This window comes from Apodemus sylvaticus, chromosome 4 (assembly GCF_947179515.1).
Source record: "Apodemus sylvaticus chromosome 4, mApoSyl1.1, whole genome shotgun sequence".
Lineage (NCBI taxonomy): Eukaryota > Metazoa > Chordata > Mammalia > Rodentia > Muridae > Apodemus > Apodemus sylvaticus.
The window spans coordinates 99,593,042-99,619,477 of NC_067475.1; the positions used below are offsets into that span (position 1 = coordinate 99,593,042).

The window sequence follows — 26,436 nt, forward strand, 5'->3', positions numbered from 1 at the left end:
AGTGGATTACTTTTTGGACAGATTATATTGTTTCCATTTCCAAAGAGTTTTATTAGTTCCTTGGTGACCCAGCCAATAATTTTGGTGGCATTTTTTGAGGTGGCTAATTTGTTTTATGTGTTTATTTTAGACCTGAATCTCAACATGTAGCCCAGATAGGCCTTGAATAAGAGATCCTCCTGGCCAGACAGAACACCTAACAAAGAACAACAGCAGAGTGCAAGATAGAAGTTGATGATAAGGCTGCAAGAATAGGAAGAGAATATGGACGTTCAGTCAAGTAAATTAAGCATTCTAGAAAAACTTACATCTGCAGAAACAAAAAGGAAAAGCATCTGCAATAGTCTCCTAAGATGAGTGTTCTGGAACAGAGGGAAGACTCCTCTGTCCTTGACACGAGCTTGCTGCTCCCTTCACAGATGCCTCAAATCCTGAGGGCGTCCCACCCACTACATGCTGAAGAAAACAGGGGAAGCTCGCCTCCTGCATCTGATACTTTCATGACTCAGAATGCGTAGCAAATGTTTGATGATGTTTTTTGTAGTTTTTTATTGATATTCTTGAAATATTATGGTCAGAGGTTTTAAAATAGAGCATAGAAAACCTTTGAGTAAAACATTTCCAATAAACTATTTTCAACATCATTACTTAAAAGTAATTCTTTGGATTAAAGCAGTTTGGTTTTGGCAGTTCTTGGACTATTTCATATACTGTTTTACTGTGTTTCTAATGTATAATTTAAAAAGGTCTATCTATCATTTCATAATCCTATCAAGAAAAATACCTTTAATAATTTCAGATAGAAGTACATTTTCCTCTGGCCTAACAATGGTAGTGATCAGCTCCACACAGAAGAAGGCCTGGAATCACAAACAGAAACGACTTTTAGGAATTGCATTGTATCTGAAATCAACTTTAGAACTTTTGTGTGTCTGGACTTTAAGAAAGCAGTTCCTTTAAGGCAGTGGTTCTTAATTTTCCTAATGCCGAGACCCTTTAATACAGTTCCATATGTGGTGAACCCCCACCCCCAACCATAAAATTGCTTTTATAACTTCATAACTGTGATTTTGCTACTGTTATGAATTGTAATGTGAAGATCTAATATGCAGGGCATCTGATATGTGACCCCTGTGAAAGGGTCATTTGACCCCCACCCAAAGGGTTGCGACATACAGGTTGAGAACCACTCCTTTAAGGTGTCAATACCTTCCTTAATGGAATTAGTGTGTTCCAGAAGAGACATATATTTGCCATCGACTCCACTGCAAAACATTTAAATTCCAAGAAATAAAGCTATAAATGCCCACAAAATACATTTCTTCAAAAATCACTTTAGGCCAGGTAGTGGTGGTGCATTGCCTTTAATCCCAGCACTTGGGAAGCAGAGGCAGGTGGATTTCTGAGTTCAGGGCCAGCCTGGTCTACAGAGTGAGTTCCAGGACAGCCAGGGTTATACAGAGAAACCCTGTCTCAACCCCTCCCCCCAAAAAAATCACCTTAGTATCTTAATATGTACTATGTCCCCAGTTTAAAAGTTCTCACTTTTTGGGGGCAATGAATCAATTTTCACTCTCTTCTTTTTCCATCTAGTGGTCATATGCTTTAGAGAAGCCCAACACTGGCAGCATCTTTAATATCGCGTGGTCAATCGATGGCACTCAGATCGCCGGAGCCTGTGGAAACGGGCATGTTGTCTTTGCACATGTGGTGGAGCAGCGCTGGGAGTGGAAAAATTTTCAAGTAACGCTAACGAAGAGAAGGACCATGCAGGTATGATCGTGTTCCAGAGTCCAGTAAATCTGCGACTTTGCACTGCACAGTGCAGGGATTCATCCCTATTGGTCACCTTTGCCTGTTTATAGACATCCGGTCACGGTCGGAAGTACCTGACTTAGTCATGAAGTAAGACCCTTCACTGAAAGCATCTGCATGTTTGTAGTTACCGCGCCTAGCATAGCGCAGGCTGGTGACACTTGAAGCGTTTGGAGAGTGATGCACTGAAGGAAGGACGGTCGAAGAAGTTAGACAGAGAGCAGTAAGTCAGATTTGACACCAGAAGCTGATCCACCAGAAGCAGGCCCAGTGGATTATTTTTTTATGGCTGAATTCAATTAACCTTTTTATTTTAATTATCTTTTAGGAACTAGGTAAGGCAAGTTAAGATGGAAAGGATTTAGGAAGTTGTTCTTGGGATTTAGGACGGAAGGGAGGAGAACAGAACTTTTTTTTCATATTTGGGTTTCTGACTGAGGCCTCTATGACAGTGGACATATTTACCAGCATTCACATTGTTGAATGCAATTTTTACATGACATTATAGGTTTGAGGAAGAGCAGACAGCTGTGGAGAAAGGAACAGGGCAAGACATCTGCTTCAGTGAGCATGGATGGGGTCCGAGGGCCTGCCGTGTGCAGACCCTGCTCCATGTCCCTGTGCTTTCAGAGAGGCGATGTCACTAAGCACTTCTGTGAAGACACTGTGTATGAAGGGTCTTGAGCTGTTTCAGAGAAGGGTCAGAAACTTACTAATCTTACAACCTGCTGAGGGCAAGTTAGTAGGAAAAGCAGCATGACCTGCTCCTGTTCCTTTGCCTAGGGAGATGTAATATGCCAGCTGCCATATTTAGGGATTATTGTGTAGTTTTGAAGCAGAATATTTTGTAGTTTAATACATGGAATTAGGATATGTCAGTGGGAGAAGGGAGGGGATGTTTATAGATCAGAGCGCGTCAGTGGGTCAGGTGTAAGCATCTAAGGACTGGCTGGGTTCAGTGTTCTCCATTTTGTTTCTTCAATGACGCCAGCACTAGCCTAGTGCCTTGCACAGAGGAAGTGTCCAGCAGGCTTCCAGACTCGGCTGAAGGACCGTGGTGGTTGCTGTGCAGAGACCATTGCCCTGTAATCCTCTGCCAGAGGAGGAGGCGCTGCTTCCCCTCACCCTGTCATCTGTATCAGTTGCTTCTGTCTTATGTATTCATAGTCATGCGACTTTAATTCCTGTTGGAGGTTAGAAGCATATGTAAGTTTAACCTAATTAAAGAACTTTGTTAGATCAAGTATCAGGATTTTAAAATGTCAATATTATGATCCCTAGACTAAATAATAGATTCAATAGAATTTTTCTTTGCTTTATTTCCTTATTTTAGATATTTTACTTGGAAAATGTCTAAGAGAGAGAGAGAGAGAGAGAGAGAGAGAGAGAGAGAGAAGAGAGATGTCTAGACTCTCCATGTCCTTACAATCTAGCCTCAGTAGCCATCAGCTGGGAACCCACCCTGCCCCACCCACTGTTGCCCCACCCACAGCCCCATCTGCTTTCCAACTTACCCTGAGTTTCAGGCAAATCCCCACATGGTACACTGTCTGTAAAAAGTTCTATATCTGTAGCTTAAGTATAAGGGCATCTCTGTTTTAATATAACCATAATATCATTTTCATACACTAATCATAATTCTTTTCTAAACTGTCTACAAAATGCACAAATCTTCAGATGTCTCCTATATGTCATAAATGTAGAGTTTATTTAAGTCAAGATTCAAACGATTGCAGTGGGTTTGGTGCATTGTTTAAGTTGGTCTTGTCTGTAGTTTGTTTGTTTGTTTGTTTCTTTCTTTCTTTCTGGCTGTTGTTTCTTATTTTTGTTTGTTTGTTTTAGGAAGCCACATAATTTGTCACAGAGTTTTTCACAATGTGTACTTCACAGGTTGCAGTCTGTAGGGGTGTTGTTTTTGTTTTGTTTTCTGATGATAGTGATTGGTTCCAGGGCCTCAGAAGATCGGCCGCTCTCCTGAGCTAAAGCCCATTCCATCCACGGGCTGGGTTGACATGTCCCTTTTGTCTTCAGAACTTCCTGCAAACTGAAGGTTGCACCTAAATAATGCCATAAAATATATATTTCTTGTTTAACTTGGAATTAAAAAATGACATTGTCTCTAGGACAAAGAATTGCATTCGGCGTTCTAATCTACTGATTTGGGACAAAACCATTTTATTCATATATGCAGGAGTCTAGTATTATCAAAATAATTCTAGTGTTTTGCTTTAGAGAACTCTCCTGAGAACATAGCCATGCTGCTAAATAGAGTTTTGAAAACAAGAAGGACTCTTCTCAGTGACTAGGTAAATTTCATGCGACATTTACAGGTGGAATCTTTTAAAGAGTATATTGGATTCAAGTTATCCTTAGAAGCAAAATTGATAAATTAAATAGAAAATAATAAGTTTTTTACTTTATAAAGGGTTTTACAGTCTCTATGATTATAAAACACTGAGTTTGTTGAGTTGGACCCATTCATTATTCTTTCTTAGTAGTATCCCTTATTTATCCATTGGATGTTTATGAGTTATAATGCTTTCCAGGTGCTAGACTCAACAATAAGGAACACAGCACCAAATAAAACAAGTTTGTTCTCTGTTCCCATCTCATGTTCCACTCTGTATATCAATACAAATTGATTTAAGGTGAGAAATTAGGAAAAGAAGAATATATATATATATATATATATATATATATTTTTTTTTTTTTTTTTGAGACAGGGTTTCTCTGTGTAGCCCTGGCTGTCCTGGAACTCACTCTGTAGACCACGCTGGCCTTGAACTCAGAAATCTGCCTGCCTCTGCCTCCCAAGTGCTGGGATTAAAGGCATGCACCACCACAGCCCGGCTTTGGAAAAAAAGAAATGAACTGGTTTATGTGAAGTCAGGAGATAGGCTGAGTTGATTGGTTCAGTGGATCAAATAATGTCAACAGGATCCATCATCCATCATGTCCTCCTTCAGTCTTCTTTTCCCTGTAACTGGATTGATTCACTTTAAGAAAGGTAGTCTCTATTCCGCAGCTTTGGTAGTTCCCGTGTTGCACCTACCAGCTCAGGCCCACCAGGAAGCTCCTTTCTTGTAGGAACTCCAGCAGAAGCTCACACTTTCAGTCTCATATGCTTGGCTTGGGTTAAAAGCATTTGGGGAAGACGGGGAGAATGTCCGTCTCATCTGAACTACTTAGTGTCTGAGACTAGTGGAAGGAGTGTTTTCCCAGGGGAAATCAAGGCATACTTGATTCTAGGCAGACCCTCCCCCTCCTGAAAAAGAGAGGGAGACAGAGACACAGGAGACAGAGACAATGAATCTTGTCTGGGGAGGCATGGCGGCAGGGTGTGTGGTAGCTGGTTCCATTGCTGGGGCGGTCAGGAAGCAAGAGAGCTCAAGCAGAAGCTTGATTTAAGGTGAGAAATCTCTCAGGCCCAGCGTCCACAGCCTCTGAAAGCAGTGTCACCTCTAGGACTAGTAGTGGGGACAGTTCACGTTCTTATTTGAAAAGCCGAAAACGTCTTGGAACACATGTTCTCAGTTCCTGAGAGTAGGCATCTAGTAAGGGTTTGGTTAGCTTCTGTGGCTCAGACTCTCGGGTGCAGTGATGGTTTGGGCGGGATTAAGGCTCTTTGAAGAACGCTTTGCCTTTAGGCTCCCTGACCTTATTATTGACGGGACTCATCTCACTAGATTTATTTTTTTCTCCCCTTTCACTTTCCTCGTATTCCCTCATATTACTATAATGAAGGGCAGACGAGGAGGCCCCAGTGAAAAATGGTAGGGCAAGGGGGCAGAAGAGAAAGCAGCACCCTGTCTGTGAACCAAACCCACACCTGACTCTAGCCAAAACCCCTGAGACTTCCTCTCTGCAGGAGAGTTTGTTGCTTGGTGTGAAGCTCAGAGGTAATGATCAGCCTGTCGGGCTCTGTAGGCACCTGGTAGCTGGCCTCTGGGCATGCCTGTGGGGGACTGTCGTGATGAGCTTAATGTCGGTGGGAAGACCCACTCACCATTTTCCTGCGCTGGGATGCTGGACAGTAGTAAGAAGGGGGAAGTGAACTGAGCCCAGAATCTATCCATCTTTCTGCTTCCTCACTTGGGCTGTGGCCTGGTCAGGTGCTTTCAAGCTGCCTTTGCCTTTACTTCCCAACCGTGATGGGTGGTACCCTGGAGCGGTGAGCTCAAGTACACCCTGAGTCACTCTTGTCAGACTGTCCTATCACAGCAGGGGAAGCTATATACTTGTCAGTTTGGCATCCCAATGTGCCTCTTTATGAGGTACATTTCTGGTATTTTGGAGGATTATCTTAACTGGGTACTGTAGTAGTTCTTACCTTCTTTTGTTGGAGGTGACAGGATTTCCATAAAGAATGTAATCACAACTTTTGTTTACAATGCTTGAAGTTTTATAGCTTCTTTAGATGTGCAGTAGAGCTGTAGTTGATTGTTTTTCTTAGTAAAAAGCTACAGATGGTGTCGAGTTGTTGCTGTTAAATGTAGACCTTGACCTGGCCCCTGCTATTTCCCAGTGGCAAGTTTCTGTCTTCTTAATGTCAGCTTTCCTGAACGTAGCAGAGGTTAGGATGAGAATGCTCCTCCATCTTCCTCTTGTACAGTAGGCTGCAGTCCAACAGATAATTTGTTCCAAAAGAGATATCTTTGTCTGGAAGAGGGGCCTAGGGTGGCTGGTGTAGGAGACAAGACAGGTCCTTTGGTGTGGAGTACAGATTGACAATGCTGCCTGGTCCTTTCACGTCTTTTGTTTCTTGTGAATAAGGAGGACTGGAGGAGATGATGTAGGTTAAGTGAGCATTGAGGAAATTTTATTTATATCAAACTGAAACATCTAAATATTGTGAGGAAGTGTGAGTTAATGTAAGTGTTACAGTGGAATCCTGGAGAAGCCTTGAACTGAGCGGAGTAATGGGCACATTTAAATCCATCACAAGGCATTGTTGGGTGAGATTTCTTTTCCTTTTTATTTTGTTGTTTTGAGTCTCACTGTGTAGTTCTGGAACTCCTTCTGTAGACCAGGCTGGCCTTGAACTCACAGAGATACTGCCTCTGCCTCCCAAGTGCTGGGGTTTCAGGTCATGGGGTTCACCATGCCTGGCTGAGACTCAATAGTACTAAAGTTGTAAAATTGCAGTGTCTTTAGCTTTGCTGTTAGGGCTGGGGTATTTCTTTAACACAAACGCCTCACACTGATAACAACAAACAAAAGGGTACTCTTTCTTAGCAAACTCTAGGAAAATATGGATTTTAAGAAACCTATGATAATTTGAATAATAGCAGGAATTTTAAAAATGTGGAATATTTTTTATTTTAGTATTTTCTTCATATTTTTTATGTTTTTGTAAAGGTGTCTTAACCATAAGCTGATTTCACAGTATCTCATGTTGCCCTAAGGAAACTAATATATAATGTTCCTTAAATTATTTTTTTAAAAAAATCACTCTAGGTCTGGAGAAATGGCTCAGCAGTTAAGAGTAGTCACTGACTGTTCTACCAGAGGACCCAGGTTCAATTCCCGGTACCCACATGGCAGCTGACAACTGTCTATAACTCCAGTTCCATGGGATCTTACACTCACACAAATAAATATGCATACAAAACACCAATGCATATAAAATAAAAATAAATGAATTTATAAATCATTCTACTAAAGACTGTCCTTTCAGGAATCATTACTATACTTTGTTAAGAATCATTTTCCAAGCTTGAAAGTGTTTCTAAGAGAAGAGAGACTTCCCTGTCTTTAGGAAGGTTTCTGGGGACTTCGGGTGACAGTAGGGTGACACTTGCACTGAAAGCATGGTCTACATTTCCTGTTTGACAATTTCATACAAGCATACAGTGTATTTTAGTTATTTAGTTTAGTTTTCTGTGACCCTCCTCCCACTCCCCACATACTGTTGAGTGTATAAGATCGAGGCTCTTCCAGAGACTATTGATCTTCTACAACTCTCCTGCCAGTCAGACTTCTTGTGCTGTGATAAATACCTGAAGTGAAAATGACAACAGATGTATTTGGGGTAGTTTTTAGACTGCTTACCTCACCAGTGCTGAGTTCTATGTCTAGGACCGTGTAAACCATGTGTGGTAGCACAGGCCTAGAATCCTGGCACACTTGAGTTGGACACAGGAGAGTTAACTGTTGCAGGTCATCTTTAGCTACTTACGAGACCCATGAGACCCCGTCTCGAAAAAGTATTTTTGAGTATTGATTTTATAAAATACTTTGTAGGATGATGCCACGCATTTCCTGCTTTGTTGCTTCACAAGGCATGTGTGCCTGCTTGTCTTTCTGTAGTGTTAAGACCCTTTATTATGATTAGGTGCAGGAAGCCTGACCCGGCTGTCATGAAGGATCCTGTTGGGTGTCTTACCTAGGTGTGCTTAGAAGCCACTGGTGATAGTTGTGTAGACCGGCTCTCACTAAAGGTTGCTACATGCTTCTACTATAAGGCCAGCATTCCCGTGTTCATCAGCTAGAGTTTTCCTGTAAAGGATTTGTCTTACCAACAATCAGGTTCCCCAGAAATGAGACAGATGCTGAATTATTTTCCTTTATTTTTAAAATTTCGAATAATGAGCTGATTTTCTAGAATTCCCAATGAGCTTTTGTGTGTGTGTGTGTGTGTGTGTGTGTGTGTGTGTGTTGTTGTTGTTGATGTTATCATTATAAACATGCAGATGTTAACATTTAAAACTTTATTTTTAAATTATGTATATTTGTATTCCTATGCCTATGATGGGTGTCTGTGAGGCCAAAGGAGGGCATTGGATCACCCGGTATGCAGTTAGAACAGGTTGTAAGATACCTAAGCATGGGTGCTGGTAGCTAATAGAAACATTATGTACTCTTAACTACTGAGCCAGCTTGCAATCCGCAATGTCAACATTTTTGACATGTTTCAACCCATTGAAGTCATTTTCTTTAGAGCTTAAATTGTTATGTCTTTTGCCAGTGGCTCTTACTTCTTTTGACGTGACTTTTCCTTGCTTTCTGGGGTGACAAGATAGTCCATGTATTTCCCCATGACAAATATAAGGTGATAAGCATGAAGAGACTAATTGAGCATCTCCGTGCATTGGACAGAATAATGGGCACACCTTCCAATTCATCATAGAACAGACTTGCCATGGTTGTTAAATTGTAAGAGCAATTACCATGTACTCTCAGTTCTTTCTTATGCTGAGGTGTTTGTTCCAGTCTGGTCTGCTCCACCACCATTGTAGTCGGACATTTTCCCAGGAAGGCCTTAGTTCTACAGGAAGACCTGCTCATATAGAGACTAAATTCAGGGGCTCCATGCAGTCTTTGCTGCTGAGCGATCGTGACTTCTAGACAAAATGGATTTGGTTTTCATAGATAAAAGTAAATGATGAATTTATAATAAGTCCTATTTCATGTTTAAGGTTGCAGAGATTTTAGTTTTTATTTGCTGTTCTTACTCTTAAACATTTGATTCTCAAGGTCATTAGCTTTCAATATATAAGAAAGTTATTCTAATAGGTATTTTTATTTTTAAAAATGCAAGCATGTCCATATATATAAACATCCTACCATCTTCTATCTTCTGGATAGAAGACAACATTCTAAACATGCTGTTCTGTGTCTTGTATTGCCCCTTTATTGTTCTGCGTTTGGTTTTCCAGCCATACAGCATGTGTGGATGCACTGTGGGTTAACCAAACTGCTGGCAGACATTTAGGCGGCTTCTAGTCTTGCTGTTACTGAGTGCCGTAGCGGCGTTGTAAGCAGCCTGCACAGGTGGTGGTCATAGATTTGCTTACATATCTTCGAGATGGGATTTTAGAACGGAGAATGCTGTTAGAGAGAGTGCATACGTATGCACATTTGCTGGCTCGTGTCATGGCGATGTCTGGGGACAGATATGTAGCAAGCTACCAGGCTGCCTATGGAATACCTTATCCTGGTAGTTTGTAAACAACAGAGTTTTCCTTTATAATTCTAGAAGCTGAGAAGTCCAAGACCAAGAAGGCAGTAGATATAGTGTCCAAAAGGGGAAGTACACTCTGTCTCAAACCTGAAACTTCTTGCTGTGTCACACTCACTTGAGAGTGCTAGGGCCTCTTTTTAAAAGACATGCATTGATTTCTGAAGACCCCACAACAGGAATTGAGGGGGCCATAAACACTCAACAGAGAAATTTGAAGCTGGATTTAGAAGGGTGTGACTTCCTGCCCTGTCATTGAATTGCTTATTAAAGCTTTGAATTATTAGAAAAACAATACCTTCTAGAGGAGGGTCTAAAGAACGACTAGTCCGTGGGCGCCATTGCCTTGTTCTCCTGCTTGGTCACTCTGTGGTATGCCTGCTGTCTGTGTGTCTTGTTCTCACCCAGAGTTTAGCTTGACACATCCACCCTCTTTCTTGATTTATTATAGTTTGTCCGTTGACTTAAAAACTTTTGACCAGAGTGGCCAAATGCTAGAATCCTTGCAGTCTTGTCTGCTCTAAGCATTTGTAAGATTTTTTTCATAATGGAATTTTATTCAGCTGTTAAAAAAAATAAATTATGAACTCTGCAGGAAAATGAGTGTGGCTAGTAAAAGTGGGGCTAGTAAAAGCTCAGTGAAGTTAGTGCTGATGTCAGTTCTGCCCAGAGAGCTTCTTTAGTGGCGACTGCACCAAAGAGAGGAAAACAAGTATGGACAAGTCTGCTCAAGCCCTTGAAAACAGGGTGTAAGTTAGTGGTGGTCATGGACTGGTTGTCGGAACTCGGCTCAGGAGCCCAATCACTGAATGTAAAGGACAGCGGGTGCTGGTTGGTTCATGTGACCAGCCTATGTCAGATTAAAGCATTTGAGCCCCCTTCTATGGGAGATCAGGAACAGAGCAGGATCACTCTCTTCCCCAGGACGTGTTTTGAATTTCCCCTTTCCAGTTGCCCTTTTATGGGTTGGGGAGGGTAAAGGGAGACAGGGTTTCTCTGTGTAGTCCTGGCTGTCCTGGAACACTCTGTAGACCAGGTTGGCCTCTAACAGAGATCTATTTGCCTGTCTGTTTCCCATATGCTGGGGATAAGGGCCTGCGTCCCCACACCCAGCTCCAGTTGCTTCTTAACCTTCTTCCCTACCTGTTCTCACATATGGAAGTGCTTCCCACCTCTGCACACCTTCCTTCTTTCCTATACAGTCTTACGTTTCTTTTATGATGAAACCAATATCTCCTCCACTTTTGAGTTTTAAGGCAATCATCTCTTTGTTTAGAACTTAAAATTTGAAGTAAAATCTAACGAAAAAGCTATTCTTAGTCTTTTGGACAGAAATCCTATGGTCTTTTTCCAATTTGTATATGTCACTCTCTCCGGCTCCTCTCGGTGCTGGAGTGTTTTTAACTTCATCCCATTCCTGCATCACATGGCTTGGCATGAAGATGAGAAATCCTTATAGGTCTTTTCTATTTATTTCTGAGAATTTTTTTTTGTATCTGGACCTTCTATGTTGATTTTTATGCCAAAGTATATCAGTTTATCCCTAGATAAATTCTTTTTTTATATATATTTAACTAATTAAGAGTACACTGAAATTTTTCACGCTTATTAACATCATGCTAGCTTATCTTTTTAAAATTTAGATTTCATTTTAAAAAACATTGTTTGTTGATATTTCTTTCCCTCGTGTTTTCTTGCTTAGGTTCGCAATGTTCTCAATGATGCTGTGGATTTGCTGGAGTTCCGGGACAGAGTCATTAAAGCATCTCTGAACCACGCACACTTGGTTGTCTCGACGTCTCTTCAGTGCTACGTGTTCTCGTAAGTACCTTTGCATTTCCTGAAAATCCAGAGCTTTCGTCAGTGATGAGAGATTTACTTTTTAAGTTTTCTTATAACATAGTTTGGTTTAACCATAACTTTCTCAAAACTATACTGATTAGCACCGTGTTTCAGACCAGGAAATGAGGAACCCCTCCAAGCTATATACAATGAAAATAGAGGTAATGAATTTTGTGTGTCAAAGGGTAATGCTCACTTTTAAAACTGGAAACATCTTGTGTGATGTGGTTTCCTTGCAGCTCTGAAGTCTTCGGTAGAGTCTTGGCTCAAAGCCCAGGGCTTAGGATAGCTGAGAGGCCAGCGGATTCACTGTAACTCAGGATGGCTGGCGGGCTGGAAGAATTCAGTAAAGACAGGGAACTATAGTAACCATAAATGCTCTGATGACCTGGAGCTGTCCAGAAACACTGAGAAATACATTCAGTGTCTTTCATACTAGAGTGATATTAATATGCCAAGAACTTGCCTGGAAATCTAAAACACACTTGGCATTGCTGTGTTCATGAGCACTGCACAAGGAGCCTTCTGGGCAGTCTGTGATTAGAGTGATGTAAGGATTTCTACAGTGGCCAGTGTTAAGCTATCAGTGTGACGTTGCCGGATGGGGAGAGGAGACACCAACGGCAGTCACTGTGTGCTGGTTGCCACTGCCCGCTTCCATAGCTGCCAGAGACTTGCAGCGTGATAATCAGCCAGGCAGATGAGGCTGAGGGCTGAGTCCCGAGCAGTCCTACCTTTCTTTGGAACATAATTTGCCGATAATAGTAAGTTTATCTAATTTCATTTTTAGGCAATGACCATATTTAATAGACTATTTAACTTCCAAAATCCTTAAATAGTACAAGCCAGCTTTTACATCCTACATCTAAATTGTTCAGAAAACTCAAAAATCGCTTGTACCCTCAGGAGCAAGCTTTTGTTAGGACATTAAAAAATTGTGCTTGCGTTTATACTATACTGTATTTCTGGTTTAACCATTTAATAAATATGGAGGTAGAGACTGCTTGCCCAGTGCTTAGCTCAACATATGGTAGTCACTTAGCGAGTATTTTGAATAGAGAAATGAATTGAAGCACATAAAGTATAGTATTGCATTGATATCCTCAGGCCCAGTAATTCATAATGTAAGCATATTGAATTTCATTGACAAGTCTCTAGTTCCCACCTGGTATGTATAAATCTGCAACTAATCAGGATCTGCAGCTTGGGAGCAGCCACGTCAGGAGCCCTGAAGCAGGAGAGGGAGCTGAGTGGAGAAGGAAGCGGTTCACTGTTGTGTGAATTGTTTGCTTAGGCAGCAAGAAGGATGAATTCCTGGTAATTTAGGAAAAAATCAAAAAAGATACTAAACCAAGCAGCTATGAGATAGGGAAAGAGTATAATGTAGAAGAAAAATATCATTTAATGTAGATGTGTATTTGATGAATTAATTTACATTGGGTTAAGGAAAATGAAGGCAAGTTCTGTTTAAATTTTTGTTTGTTTTGTAGATAATTCTGACTTAGCTAAACCCATAATAAGGGATTTGGTTTCCTGGCGTAGTGACAAGAACAAACTGGGACTCTCAGATGCTATGTTATTTAACTTTCTAGTTACCTCATTTTCCTCATGGTGTGTTATGTGGGGCAGTGTAAGGCTGTCTTCTTTCCTGAGTTAGCCCTGCCTCTGCTTTCTGGTTGTTAAGCTATATGGTAAGATACCAAATCTCAGTACTTATGAAAGTGAAATACAGTGAAGCAGCAGTAGAACAGCACAGCGCTGAGACGGTTCATGGAAGCCGGTGCCATTACGTCATACACTAGCGATTTACATAGGAAGAGCTATTGTTTGTTGACTGATTCGCTATACTGTTTTCTTGCTTATCATTAGTACTGCTCCTATAAGAGCTAATGGTCACAGAGAACACAGAATAATCAAGTAACCTGACCCCAGGTTAAATTATGTAACTGCTCAAGAGCTGAAGTTTGATTCTAAGTTCTTATTACTGTTGCTTCTGTATTTATAATATATAATTTAAAAAATAAACATGTAATATACTTAATTTATAAGAAGAAATTATGGAAAAGGAAAATAATACAGAAAACTGGCACATTGCATTCTCACTTAATTTTTCAAGTACGGATTAGAAGCCCTCCTTGTGTTCCGTCTCAGAGCTTAGGGAGTTTATATTTCCATAACATTTACACTAGGTCTCACGTGTAAGAAATTATAGTTAATTCTAAGAGGAATTTTTCAGTCTTGGAGATTGGGCCCAGGGCCACACATGCTCAGCAAGCACTCCACCCTGAACTCTACCTCATCCCTACGAGGACAGTTTACAAAGGCCTCACAGAAAACACCACTTCTCTGATTAACTCTCTAGATAGAGGATGGAGGTTAATTCTAACAACTAAGGAAGCATACTGTGCTTTTTACTGAAATAAAAACACACTTATCTGTATCAGACTAATTACTGGCACTAATTTTGAGTAGCCATTATTACAAGACCACTACCTTTTATTGTTGTTTTGCCATATGCATGCATTTATTTACTGAAGAAGGTATCGATCTCAGCTAGCCAGCATTTAGTTGTACACCAGTATACTTACAAGAGAGCTTCCCGTGCAAGCAGGAGGGTCTGAGTTCGGTTTTCTAGCACCAAGTTAAAAGCTGTGCATAGCTGCACATGGCTGGATTGGAGGGGAGAGGCCTGCAGGCCCTGGGAGCTAACCCTGGCTGGCCATCTGCGCTGGGATGGTGAGTTTCTGCTTCAGTGAGGGACCCTTCTTCGCTGTAAGGTGGAGGGGTGCACAGGCGTGTGCAGCTGCATGCTGTGTATGTATGCACATACGTGCATATGCACACAGTAAAGAATAAGTAACACATGCCTGTAACTCCAATACTTGGAAGGTGGAGACAGAAGGATCAGGCGTCTAAGGCCATCAACACCTCTATAGTTAGGTCAAGGCCAGCCTAGTACTCTACTGACAGCAAGACTGTCTCGACTACTTCAAGACTGTTTCTCAAAACTGGAATTGGTTCTATGAGAGTTATTGAAAATAATAAGACATTTCAACTGTGAAGCAGCTTCAGGTGTAGCAGTGTCTTCTCTCACCCCACTGGTGTTTTGTGTTTGGTTCTTTAAGGCAGGGTCTCTCTAATGCAAGCTGGCCTGGTTCTCACTATGTAGCTCAAGTTAACCTAGAGCTCTGAGTCATCCCCCTGCCTCTCACTGCTGAGTGCTAGGATTACTAGCCACCATGTCTGCCTTTCTCCCAGTTCTTTGAATCTTGTTGTCCTGTTAAAAATTAAAGGAATTATTTGTGCTTCTTCTTGTTACTTTATTGAGTAAGCATGGTCATAGCTTACATTTTTAGAGCACTTTGAAAAAATAATGTTTTAATCCAACAAAAACACTGGGAGATCTATAGGAAAAATAATTCTGTTGAGCATGTTATTTTGCTTGTTTGTTTGTTTTTAGGCAGGGTCTCACTATGCAGATTTGGCTGGCCTAGAACTCACTATTCTGGCCCCAAACTCAGGGATTTACCTGCCTCTGCCTCTTGAGTGTTCGGATTAAAGGTGTGTGCGCTGTGCCTGGTGCTATCATGCCATCACGACACTCTTTGTCAGACGCTTAGCGAGCTCGTCATCATCCTCCACGGAGACACTGGCTTAATGGAAGCTCAGCGTGCTAGAGTCACACGGCTGGGAGATGTTGCAGCCTGATAGTCAACCCAGATTTGCCTGATCCATCTTCGATGTTGTGCTGCTGTTGTTTTTCAGATAAGAATCTCAGATGGCCTGCCCAGACTCAGAGCTAATAAACAGCAGAAGAAAACCTTATTCTTAGGATTCCTAAGTTCATGTATGATATCCTCTCGAAAGCACTTATTGTGATAGTTGCTGAAGACACACAATCTCTGCTCTTTACTTGAGGATACTGACATGTGAATAATTTCAGAGTAATGTGTTAAAAGTGCTTTAATAGAAACATATTTGTGACAGTTTGTGAAATTAAATTTACTATTTAAGATGAGTAACTGCTTGCTTATTAAAATGTGTTTAATATTTAAAATGCTAATACAATTCATTTTATTCATCTTTTAGTACAAAGAACTGGAATACACCGCTTATATTTGATCTCAAAGAAGGAACTGTTAGTTTAATTCTGCAGGCAGAAAGGTAATTTGTTTATATTTTAATTATTGGATTTAGGGTTAAGATGGAGCAGTAAAATACTCTTTAAAACATCTCACAGGGCCAGAGCTGAGGAAGGACCCGGGATCAGTCCACATGGTGGCGCAATCCTCTGGAACTTGTTCCAGGGGATCCAGTGCCCCCTTACAGCCTCCATGGGAACTGCATGGATGTCGCATGTAGACATACATGCAGCCCAAACATTCTTATGCTTATGTAAAATAAAAATAAATCTTATTTTTTAATTCTCACAAAATGATACAGTAGTCATTTGGGATTAGTCTTTTTCTATCGTGTGTTTAATAATTTTTAAGTAGATCAGTGGTAATTAAATGTTTTTTCTCATTTATATTTCTTTATATTCTTATAAAGATATTGAAGGCAATATATATATGGGTTATATATATTAACATTCACTACATTAAAAATTAAGATCAAGAAATTTGTTAGTTTACTAGCTTTCAATGTTGGAAAAAAATCTTATTCCAAGTAATATTAGCATAACAAATGAGAGTATGACAGTCCACAGGAAAGGTACGCTGGCCCCTGTGTTCTGCTTGCTTGTTCTTTCTTTTCTACTTCTATTGGGATTTAGTTCATCCTGAGGTTGTATCGACATCTATGAGTGTTGTGGTGAGGACTGAGTGGTAGCAGTGGCTGAGCACCACTCCACTGGCCTGCCTCCCTCCTCCCTCTCCTTCCTGGCACCAGAGACAGGGCCCAGGCTTCGTGTGTGCTCAGTGCGCGCTCTGAGACTGAGCTGCGCCCCCTGCTCTACCTTCATTCTTAAATATTGGTTGAAGCTTGATTTCAGGCCTACTCCTAGGCTGTGGCCTGAAAATTTAAAAAAAGTAGTATTTTCTGGCAAGTTGTTTAGTGATACTGGACTAGAAACTCTGGGTGACACGCTTGAGCAAATAGGACCGGCTGTTACTCCTGGAGCCACAGTTTTAAAGTAAAAACTGACCATCGATTTCAAACTTAGAAAAGTTACACCAATAACTTCTCTGCACTTTGGCCAAGGTCAGGTGTAGAAAAGCTACCCAGTAAGACTTAACGAAGTGTGGAGATGTAGTTGTTGTTTACCTGATCAGATGTATATAAAACCTCCGCATCAAAGCCACACACCTTAACTCACCTTCTCCCGGCATGTAGGCAGCTTCGTGCTGTTCCTTAGCAGGTTTTCTAGCCCAGAGGTTTCTGTAAGAAACCAGAACAGAGGGAAGCTGCTGGGGGCCGGGCCAGTCACAGGAAGAGAAAGCTAGTCCTGTCATTCTTCTGTTTCTGAGCAACATGATTATCACAATGGTGACCCAGGGTAATCAAGGAAATGTAGCATCAAACTTTGTCATCTCTTTAATGACATGAAACATGCTTCATTTAGATCATAACTTTTAAATATGTCATTTTACCATTTAAAGGTAAAAGGTCAGCCATCTAAAGACCCTATTTTTCAAATGTCTCTTATTCTAAATAAATTTATGTATTATTTATAAGTTTATTGAGTATTTTATAGTTTAAGTATATATTGATGGCATAAATAATTAGATAAAAGATAATTTAGTTACTGCCTGCCTCTGATCTTATTTCTGTAGTTAGACCTTTACCCATTGAAACAGGATCTCCTCATGAGAAGTTTAAAAGCTGATGTCTTATTAAAATAAGAAAAGTTTGCAGTGCTGAGTGTGGTAGCATTTGTGTGCATGTGTGTGCACATGTGTAAGTATACATGCATGTGTGTGCATATGTGTAGGTATATATGCATGTGTGTAAGCCAGAGATTACCTTTGGGTGTCTTCCTCCATTGCCTGTCTGTCTGTCTGTCTGTCTGTCTGTGGAAGGGTGTGTAGGTGGGAGTGGTTGTATTATCTGTACACACCTGTGTGCATGAAGGCCAGAGCTCATGCCTGGCGTCTCCATCTAGTGTTCAGTGTTCTCCACTATGCCTTTTTGATCATTTCTTTTGAGGCCATAGTGTACTTACATCATTTCTCCCTTCCCTTCCTTTCCTTCAGACCCTACCCATATGCTTCTCCTTGCTCTTTTTCAAATCCATGGCCTTTTTCCATTAGGTGTGTGTGTGTATATATGTGTGTATGTGTGTGTGTGTGTGTGTAATGTTACTTGTATGTATAGTTAGAGAACTGACCATTGGATATTGGATAACCAGTTAATGTGCTTTTCCTTGAGGAATACCATTTCTCCCGCCCTTAGAATTCCTTAGTTGCCTGTAGTTGTTTGTATAGGATTGAGGCCTCCGGGGCTTTCCTGTACTATATTGAGACAGTCTCTCACTGATCCTGGAGCCTCCCAAGTTGGCTAGGCTGCCTGGCCAGGGAACTCCAGGCACTCCTCTCTTCATGTCCCCAGTGCTGGGATTAGAGGAGCACACAGCTGTGCCCAGTGTTTTATGTGCCAAGGATCTGAACTTAGGTCCTCATGCTTGTGAGACAAGCACTTTACCAACAGCCATCTTCCCAGCCCCCACTTCACCAGTCCTCCATGTTATCTCCTTTTCAGAGAGTTCTGGCCTAGACTATATCTTAATGTAGTCTTCCTATGTTTGTATAATAGTTTCAAAGTGACAGGTCTCACACTGAGGAGTTTGGGCTATTTTGGATTGATTTTTGTATAGTGTAGAAACAAAGTACTTTCAGTAATGACAAAAGAAAGATGATTTTTTTTTCTTATTTGGTTGTTTTTAGGACAGGTTGTCTGTGTGTGTGTGTGTGTGTGTGTGTGTGTGTGTGTGTGTGTGTGTGTTTGTGTGTGTTTACCCTTGGCTGTCTTGGAACTGACTATGTAGACCAGGCTGGCCTTGAACTTTAGAGATCCACCTGCCTCTGCCTCCCAAGTGCTAGAATTAAAGGCATGCATTACGACTGCTCAGCAAGAACGAATGTATTAATGATGTGTCACTTTGTCAAAATTGGGAAATAACATTTTTTATATTGTGTGGCCATACACTAATCCATAAGGACAAAATACTTCAATTAAATAAATTCCTATCCTTAAGTATTCATTAGAGTGTGTACTTTTTTTATTCATTATAAATACAAATATGGCTGGGCAGTGGTGGTGCATGCCTGTAATCCTAGCACTCGGGGAGGCAGAGGCAGGCGGATTTTTGAGGCCAGTCTGGTCTACAGAGTGAGTTCCAGGACAGCCAGAGCTATACAGAGAAGTCCTGTCTCAAAAAAAAACAAATCCAAAAAAAAAAAAAAAAAAAAAAGAAATACAGATATGTTGTAGTATGCATCCATCAATTTCATTTTAAAAGGTATGTGCTCTTTGATCCTGAAGTTATGCTTCTAGAAAGTATATTTTAAAATAAGTGGACAGGGATCACTTTTTAAAACAGTGACTTAGAGCCAGACATGTACATGCCTTTAATCTCAGCACTTTGGAAGCAAAGGCACATGGATCTCTGGGAGTTTGAGGCCAACCTGATCTACACAAAAAGTCCAGGATAGCCAGGGCTACTTAGAAAGACCCTGTCTCACATCACTTCTCCCTGCTCCCCCCAAAGAACAACAACAATGAATAATTTGAAATAAAATGTCCATCAAAAGTGAGTTGGGGTGGGAGAGATTGCTTCCTGGACAAGACGCTTGCCACACAAATGTGAGGATCAGAATTGAGACCCCAAGTGAACTGAGTACCGTAGCGGCTGTCTGTAGTTCCGGTCTTCAGTGGTGACTGGAGTGGAGGTAGGAGAGCCTCCGAGGATTGTAGGTCAGCTACCCTGGCAGATGCAGCTCTGTAGAACAAAGAATTCCTTTCTCAAACAAGGGAGAAGGCAAGGACTAACACCTGAGATTGCCTTGTGACCTACACATGTGGTGACTATATAGTTCGTGTATGCCTACATGCACACACATGCACACACGTGCACACACAAAGTGAACTAATAGCTCTGTGAATGTCTCACATATTTAGAGCCAGGTTCAATCCCCAATGATGAAAAAAATGAGTTAAATTTTTTGCTGTATTCATCTCTTGTTTGCTCTCAGTATCTATTTTGAATTGATTTTGGTACAGAGATGTCTTTGTTTTCCTCTTTATTGCTTATAATGTGTGAATTTTCAAAGAAAAATATATTGGCCATTAAATGTTTAAGAAATTATTACCTACAAGAATCCCAGAGCCTTGAATATAGCTGTAGCATGTGGATATAGCTGTACCTGACTGCTCATTGCAAAAATTTATGAGTGTTTTGATATGAATACATACTGATGATCACTTCTTAATCTTAAAATCAGAAGCATCTCACTTTAATAAATGCTGGCACTGAAGTTAAGTTTTGAGTCATTTTTGGTTTTGGCTTTAACCGGCACCTGAGTTTTATCTTTAATGTAATCTGTGATTCTGAAACACATATCTGTATTGTTTCATGGAGCAGACAGCATCATATACTAACATCCATGACTGGAAAACTGGAAGATTTTCTAGTTGCCTTTGTATGGGGTTTTCTTCCTAGAAAGAGATGAGTTGAGGGCATAATGTAAATGACATCAAAATCTGAGGACTTGGGCTTGAGATTGTGACCTTGTCATTTTCTTCCCCTAATTCTATTTAAAAGGCAAAACAAAACAAATACTTCGAATTTTTAAATTTCAGTCTTTATATATTTATAATTTTAGGATTTAGGTCTTCCCCCCAAGGGTAAACTCTTACTTAATACAGAAATGAGAATGTAGTATTTCCCTTTTTAAAAACAAAAACCAAAACCAAAAAACTCTATTTTTTAGACATTTCCTTCTGGTGGATGGTGGTGGTATCTACCTGCACTCTTATGAAGGACGCTTCATTTCTTCTCCAAAGTTTCCTGGCATGAGGACAGACATCCTGAACGCTCAGACCGTGTCTCTGAGCAACGACACGATAGCGATAAAGGACAAAGCTGACGAGAAGAGTGAGTGCCCTCCGTGATGCCTCGGGTAGAAGTTGAGGCAGTTTGTAGCTCTGGGGGTTTCCATGAGCTTCACTTCCTCTCTCTTAGTGTATTAACATTATGTGGGAAAATTGAGTTCCCTGAGTTCTTTTAAACATAGCTAAATAACTAGAATTGTCAGACTGATAAAACAAATATATATTGTCTCAACATCCAAGATAGTGAGAAATAACTCTGTATGTATTCATCACAGAATTTTATTTCAGGATTATGATTCTAAAATATGTATTAATTCTTAAAGTTTTTAAGCTTCTTTGATACTCCCTTTGTATTCATTTAGTAATATGGTAAATGTTCTTCACTGTGCCATTTATTTTGTTTATATATTTTTCAACTAATGTTTTAGGTTAATGAAGTAAAATGAAGGTATGAATAATTTAAATTTTACATGTAAAAACCTAGGCCATATTAGTGTGTGTGTGTGTGTATACATATACATATACATATATATATATACATACACATACATGAGTGTGTATGTATATATGTATATATGTGTATATGTATATATATATATATATACATATACACATATATATACACACACATATACACACAATGTCCAGTGTATTGTAATGCTATGTTACATTAAACCATTTTATTAAGACCTTCATATTCTAGATTAAGTAAATTATCAATGGTGGTCAGAATGAAGTCAGTGAGCACACGTATCATCAACAGTTGGCTAATGGCGCATGCTCTGACGCAACTGACCCAGGGTGAAGGAGTGGGAGTGTGGGTACTGATTTACAGAACAAATAAGTAGAAAGATCCCGGGGTGGGAATGATTGACACATTAAAGGGGCTATCCGCAGGCTAAACCATGGCTCAGCATGAACCAAGCAGGGGAGGAGGACAGAGGTAGGCAAGACCCAGTCTCTGCCATGCTAGGCAAAATGCCTACCACTGAGCCAAACTTCCAGCCCATGCACTGCTTCCATTCGTGACAACACTTAATGTGAAGCCTCTCCTTTCAGGTTACCTGGTTGACTGTGGGCGCAGTGTTGTACTGAAGACCTTTAGACCTTGCTTATCTTTCATTACTCAAACTTTGCATCATTTCTCTCCCCTGCTCCAGCAACCGCTGTCCTGTGTCTGCTTCTGTAAGATTCGTTATTTTAGGCACCTTACACTGGTAGAATCGTGCTACATTTGTCCTTTGTGGCTACCTTATTTCACCTAGCCTATCTTCCAGATGTGCAGGGCTTTCTTTTCTGTCTTTCATTCTTAAGGCTAAGTGAGTGTGTGTATGTGTGTGTGTGTGAGTGTATGTGTCTGTCTCTCTGTCTTTTCCTTTTCCCTTCCTCACTTCCCCTCTGCCTCTCCTCACCCCTCACCCCTCCCGCCCCATCATGCACCCACCCACACACATTTTTTTTTTTTGTCAGCTGATCAGACTGATCATGTCATGTCCCCATTTTGGCTGCTGCAAGTAATGATGCAACAACTGTGAGACTGCTACCATGAGATACTGAAGCCAGTGCTTCCCACACGTGGGATGGATTTCCAGATCACTTGGAGTTCCCATTTATAAGTTTTTGATGTTCCTCTGTGCTATTTTCTATGGTAGCAACACCATTTTGCATTACTACTAATAGCAAGCAGTGAGTAAATATTCTAATTTCCATTTTTCCCACATTCACTCACATTTATGTTTGTTTGTGTGTTTGTTGTGGCTTTTAAATAGCCATCCTAACTGATAAGAGGTAATACAGTAGTTTAGAATAGGAAAGCATTGCAATTTTCTTCTATAGACTTGTCAGCCCTATAAAGTGTCCTGTCTTCAAAGTAACTCCTGGTTATCTAGGGAAGTGGTTTAAGGTTGAAGTGTCTTCCAGATTTCATCATAGGAGCTAGTTCTCTTAACCAGCATTTAGGAAAATAAATCATTGCTAACAGCTTTCAAAAAGAAAACTACCCAAGAAATAATTCTAAAATAGTCACCTGATAGACAGTAAATATTTTATAAATCTCATCTTATGAGTTAACTTTCTCTACCTGAGAGAAGCAGTTACAAGATAGAAAGGCTTGTTTGTATTCACAGTATCGGGTTTCAGTCTGTGGTCACTTGAGGCAAGTCAGAACATTGTGGGAAGAACACATGGTGGGGCGGAGCTGCTCACCTTGTGGTATCTGGAAGCTGAGAAGAAGAGTGTTAGGGTCCCACTCTTCCTTCAGAGGCACACCCGTAATGCCTGACTTCCGTCGTTACTCCAGCACCTCTTCTCTGGCGTGGCAGGCTGCAACCAGACTCTAACGCATTGCTTTGTGGAGATAGTTATGATCTAAACTATAATAGCTGATCTCTTTTTTTCTCTAAGTTATTTCTAAAATTTAAAGGTTTGTTAGCAATATGGAAGGCACTGTTCTGGAATCTTCTTTTAAGAGTTCAAGGACATTCTTGGCCTGAGAACTGGGTGAGCTCCCAAAGCAGGAAAGCAGGTGCCTGTGACAGTTGCTTCTGTCCTCCCCATTGCTCCGAGGTGAGCCAGCGGACACTCTAAAGGTGTGAGCTGGGTATTTACAAGGCCATCAGTGTGTAATGATGTATTAATGGTTTATGGAGACTCTCAATCATTGACAATCCATTTCTTCCTAAACACAGTCTACTGCAATTTTGTTCAAACTCTGACTAGTTAGAATTCCTACACTCACATAGTCGAGGGTACTCTCTGAGATCGCCATCACCTTCCACGTCAGCCGCTTCCTCTTGTAGCTGAGCTTGGAGGGTTGTTACACAGCATGGTTAGTTAAATCACTGGCCACTCACTGAACTCAATCTCTAGATCCCTTCTTATCCACAGAAGTCGGAGACCTAAAAGCTCCATTATGTTAGTTACTGCTTGGTTTATCTGATTGTGAACCTTCATCTGTAGTAAAGAAAGCACCAACGAATCTGTTGTTCTCACTAAAAAACCAAGTCTCCTGTTATTCCAGAAATGTTAACTAACGGGTTTTGAAGCTACCAGTCAAGAATCCAGGATAAATTATTTATTTTACCGCATGAGTGTATCATAGAAACAGCATGTTACATGTTGTCTGGTGCTGTATAAATGGTTGTTTAATGCATATTTTCTGTTGTGAAAGTGATTGTTACATAGAACTAAAGTAGAGATAACCAGGATGTAGCTTTGCATCTACATTTGGATCTGGCATTGGTGAACCTTTTCTTTAACCATTAGTAGCAGGAAAAAAATTAGTTATACTATTTTTATAAAAAATGTGACCTCATTACTAATTAGAAATTTGATATTGGTTTTCTGGGCTGGTAGAAGTTCTATGGTCCATAAAGTAATTCCTCCTAGGAATTATGATAGCGCCATTGAAATTTACCAACAACGGTTCTAATGTAACTTACCAAAGCTCTACTGTCACTTGTTGTTTTCTAGTAATCTTCCTCTTTGAGGCATCAACTGGAAAACCCCTAGGGGATGGGAAACTTCTCTCTCATAAGGTAATAAACATTTGCTGGGTTTAGAATAAATGGCCACTGTTAATTTCTATTTAATATAATAGTTATCCCCTAAGGATGAAAACAGACTAATTTAATATTTAAAAATAAGTGTATGTCTTCCATATTATGTCAGAAAATGTCATAGCTTAAGACTAAGGTCAGGGAAGTTCTGAAAAAGGCCTGTGAGGGCAAGGTGGGGTGGATGGGATGTCCTGTGTGTGTGTGTGTGCTGGCCAGCCTTGTTCTGCTGGTCAATAACATGCTCTACTTTACTAAACTTCTAGATAGAAGTGTCTTTATATGTTTGTAGTAAATTTCTTACTGAACAGCATTTTCTTTAGATTTTAAGACCATAGCTCAACAACTATATTATAGGGGGAAATTATTCTCTATAAAAGTACAAAGCATCCCGAGTTGTAAAGTGTGTGTTGGTTTTGGTTTTTAGTCTTTAAAAGGAGCACATTACACTACAGTTATCCTTTGAACAAGTGATATTTGAGAATGGAAGGATGCTTTTCACATTATTTAACAATTCCAGTGAATTGCTTCTTTAAATTGTATTTCCCCCTTTAGTCATTATTTGTTTTACATTTAAATAATGTATAAATTCATGTAAATCAGAAATGTGAAAAACACATTAAAATATATTTTTAAAAAATGTCTCCCTACCACACCAATTTTCAATATTCTCCCTGAGAAGTACCACAGTTTCTAATGTCTTCAGTGTCCTTGGAGAGACTCTCAGCTCATAAACAGGCCTGCCATGTCTTCTTTCCTGCTTGCCCCTGAGTGCAGTGCCCAGACCCGCACTTTGCTTTCTCTCGTAGCACACCACTCTAGAGGTCTGTCCACACCTGTACAGACGCGCTTTTCCTCTCCCGACCACCGTCATGGAATATGGCATCGTCTGGCAGTACTGGTTTGTTTAGGGTGTCTGAGCGTCCAGTGTAGCTGGCCGCCATGCTGTGCATTGGTCGTCCCGGTTTGGCCTAGAGAGACCCTCCAAAGACAGGCGAGAGTGCCTGTGCTTTCCACCATGGTGTTGCAACCTTGCATGCGTTCTATGCCTTTAATTCTAAATTACATCAAAGGAGGTGAACATTTGTGACTTTTAAGAACCATTATCTTCCAAAGAGGCTGCATTGGTTTCCTTCCCATTAGAAGATAATGGGATGCCTGTTCATTGTCATTTAAATCAATACTATGTAGGCAGAACTTTTCCTTCTCAGTAGAATTAAGTATATAAAAAGAAGTAAATTTCTCAGCTATAATCATTTTTTGTAAGAAAGGTTAAAGTAAGAATAATCTAATAACATTGAATAAATAGTTGTTTTAGGATGGTAACTTTTTCCACTAGAGCACATATCCTAAGTGTAACAATGTACGACTTCGTAGTTATAAGAATGGAGGTAATTTGTTCTAATCTCATAACTTACTCAGCATATGTGAATGTAACGTGAGAAATGTTAAGTTTTATATTCTGCTTGCACTATGGGTTAATAGGTTTACCGTTCACAAGAGGCTATGGCAGGAAAACCGGCTACCAGAGTGTGAGCCCAGCCTGGGCTGCATTTCTAGTATTAGGCCAGGAAGGTTATGCAGAAAAATCCTGTCTCACAAAACAAAATAAAACTCAGTGTAAGTAATAACAACAAAACAGTGTCTTAAATTCTATACGATAATAATTTAGCCCATCAATTTGAAGAAACCAAAACCAAAGCACTTCTCTGTAATAACCGAATTTATAGCAGAACTCAAGTTTGCTGTTTTATTTTGCTTTTATTTACTGTGTAACTGAGGTTGACCTTGAACTCCTGATCCTCCTGTCTCTACTTCCCAGGTGCTAGGATTGCAAGCATATGCCATCACACCTAAATTAAGTCTGTGCATTAATAGATGAGTATCAGTCCTTGGCAAGGGAGAAACTTTGGATGACCACACAGTGCTTTCATGTCCCAGTGCAGAGTGACTCAGGAGGACTAGAGCAGGAGAGAGAGGGCTGCACACGAGGAGGGGCCTCTGTTGTGTGAAGAGGGCCTCTGTGAATTCACACATCATTACTTTCCATGTCTGACTTTAACGTTCCTAGAAACCAGAACCATCTGTGTGACTATTTCTAATATTACACCAACACTAGCTTCTTTTGCTTGTGATGACAAACACTCCTTAAAAAAAAAAAGATTTATTTATTTGTATGTGGGTGTGTGTTTGCACGCAACACAAAAAGAGAGG

The 26,436-nt window shown here is 40.4% G+C and overlaps 1 protein-coding gene and 1 long non-coding RNA gene across 6 annotated transcripts in view; one reads left to right on the forward strand and one right to left on the reverse strand.

Moving 5' to 3' along the window:
• The window catches only part of Ift80 (intraflagellar transport 80), a 102,518-nt gene that overhangs the window by 54,837 nt on the left and 21,245 nt on the right, over positions 1-26,436 (forward strand). For all 5 annotated transcript variants that reach the window (XM_052180372.1, XM_052180371.1, XM_052180370.1 and 2 more), the window contains 5 exons: positions 1,594-1,773; positions 11,478-11,596; positions 15,707-15,781; positions 20,548-20,711; positions 24,140-24,204. In XM_052180372.1, coding sequence (XP_052036332.1) covers positions 1,594-1,773; positions 11,478-11,596; positions 15,707-15,781; positions 20,548-20,711; positions 24,140-24,204 — 603 coding nt within the window. The remainder of the gene's footprint in view (positions 1-1,593; positions 1,774-11,477; positions 11,597-15,706; positions 15,782-20,547; positions 20,712-24,139; positions 24,205-26,436) is intronic.
• On the reverse strand, positions 11,414-19,603 carry LOC127683277 (uncharacterized). Its single transcript, XR_007977513.1, has 5 exons — positions 19,459-19,603; positions 16,935-16,996; positions 12,783-12,931; positions 11,814-11,950; positions 11,414-11,615 (listed from the first exon to the last, which is right to left on the reverse strand). It is a non-coding gene; the product is annotated as an uncharacterized LOC127683277 (long non-coding RNA).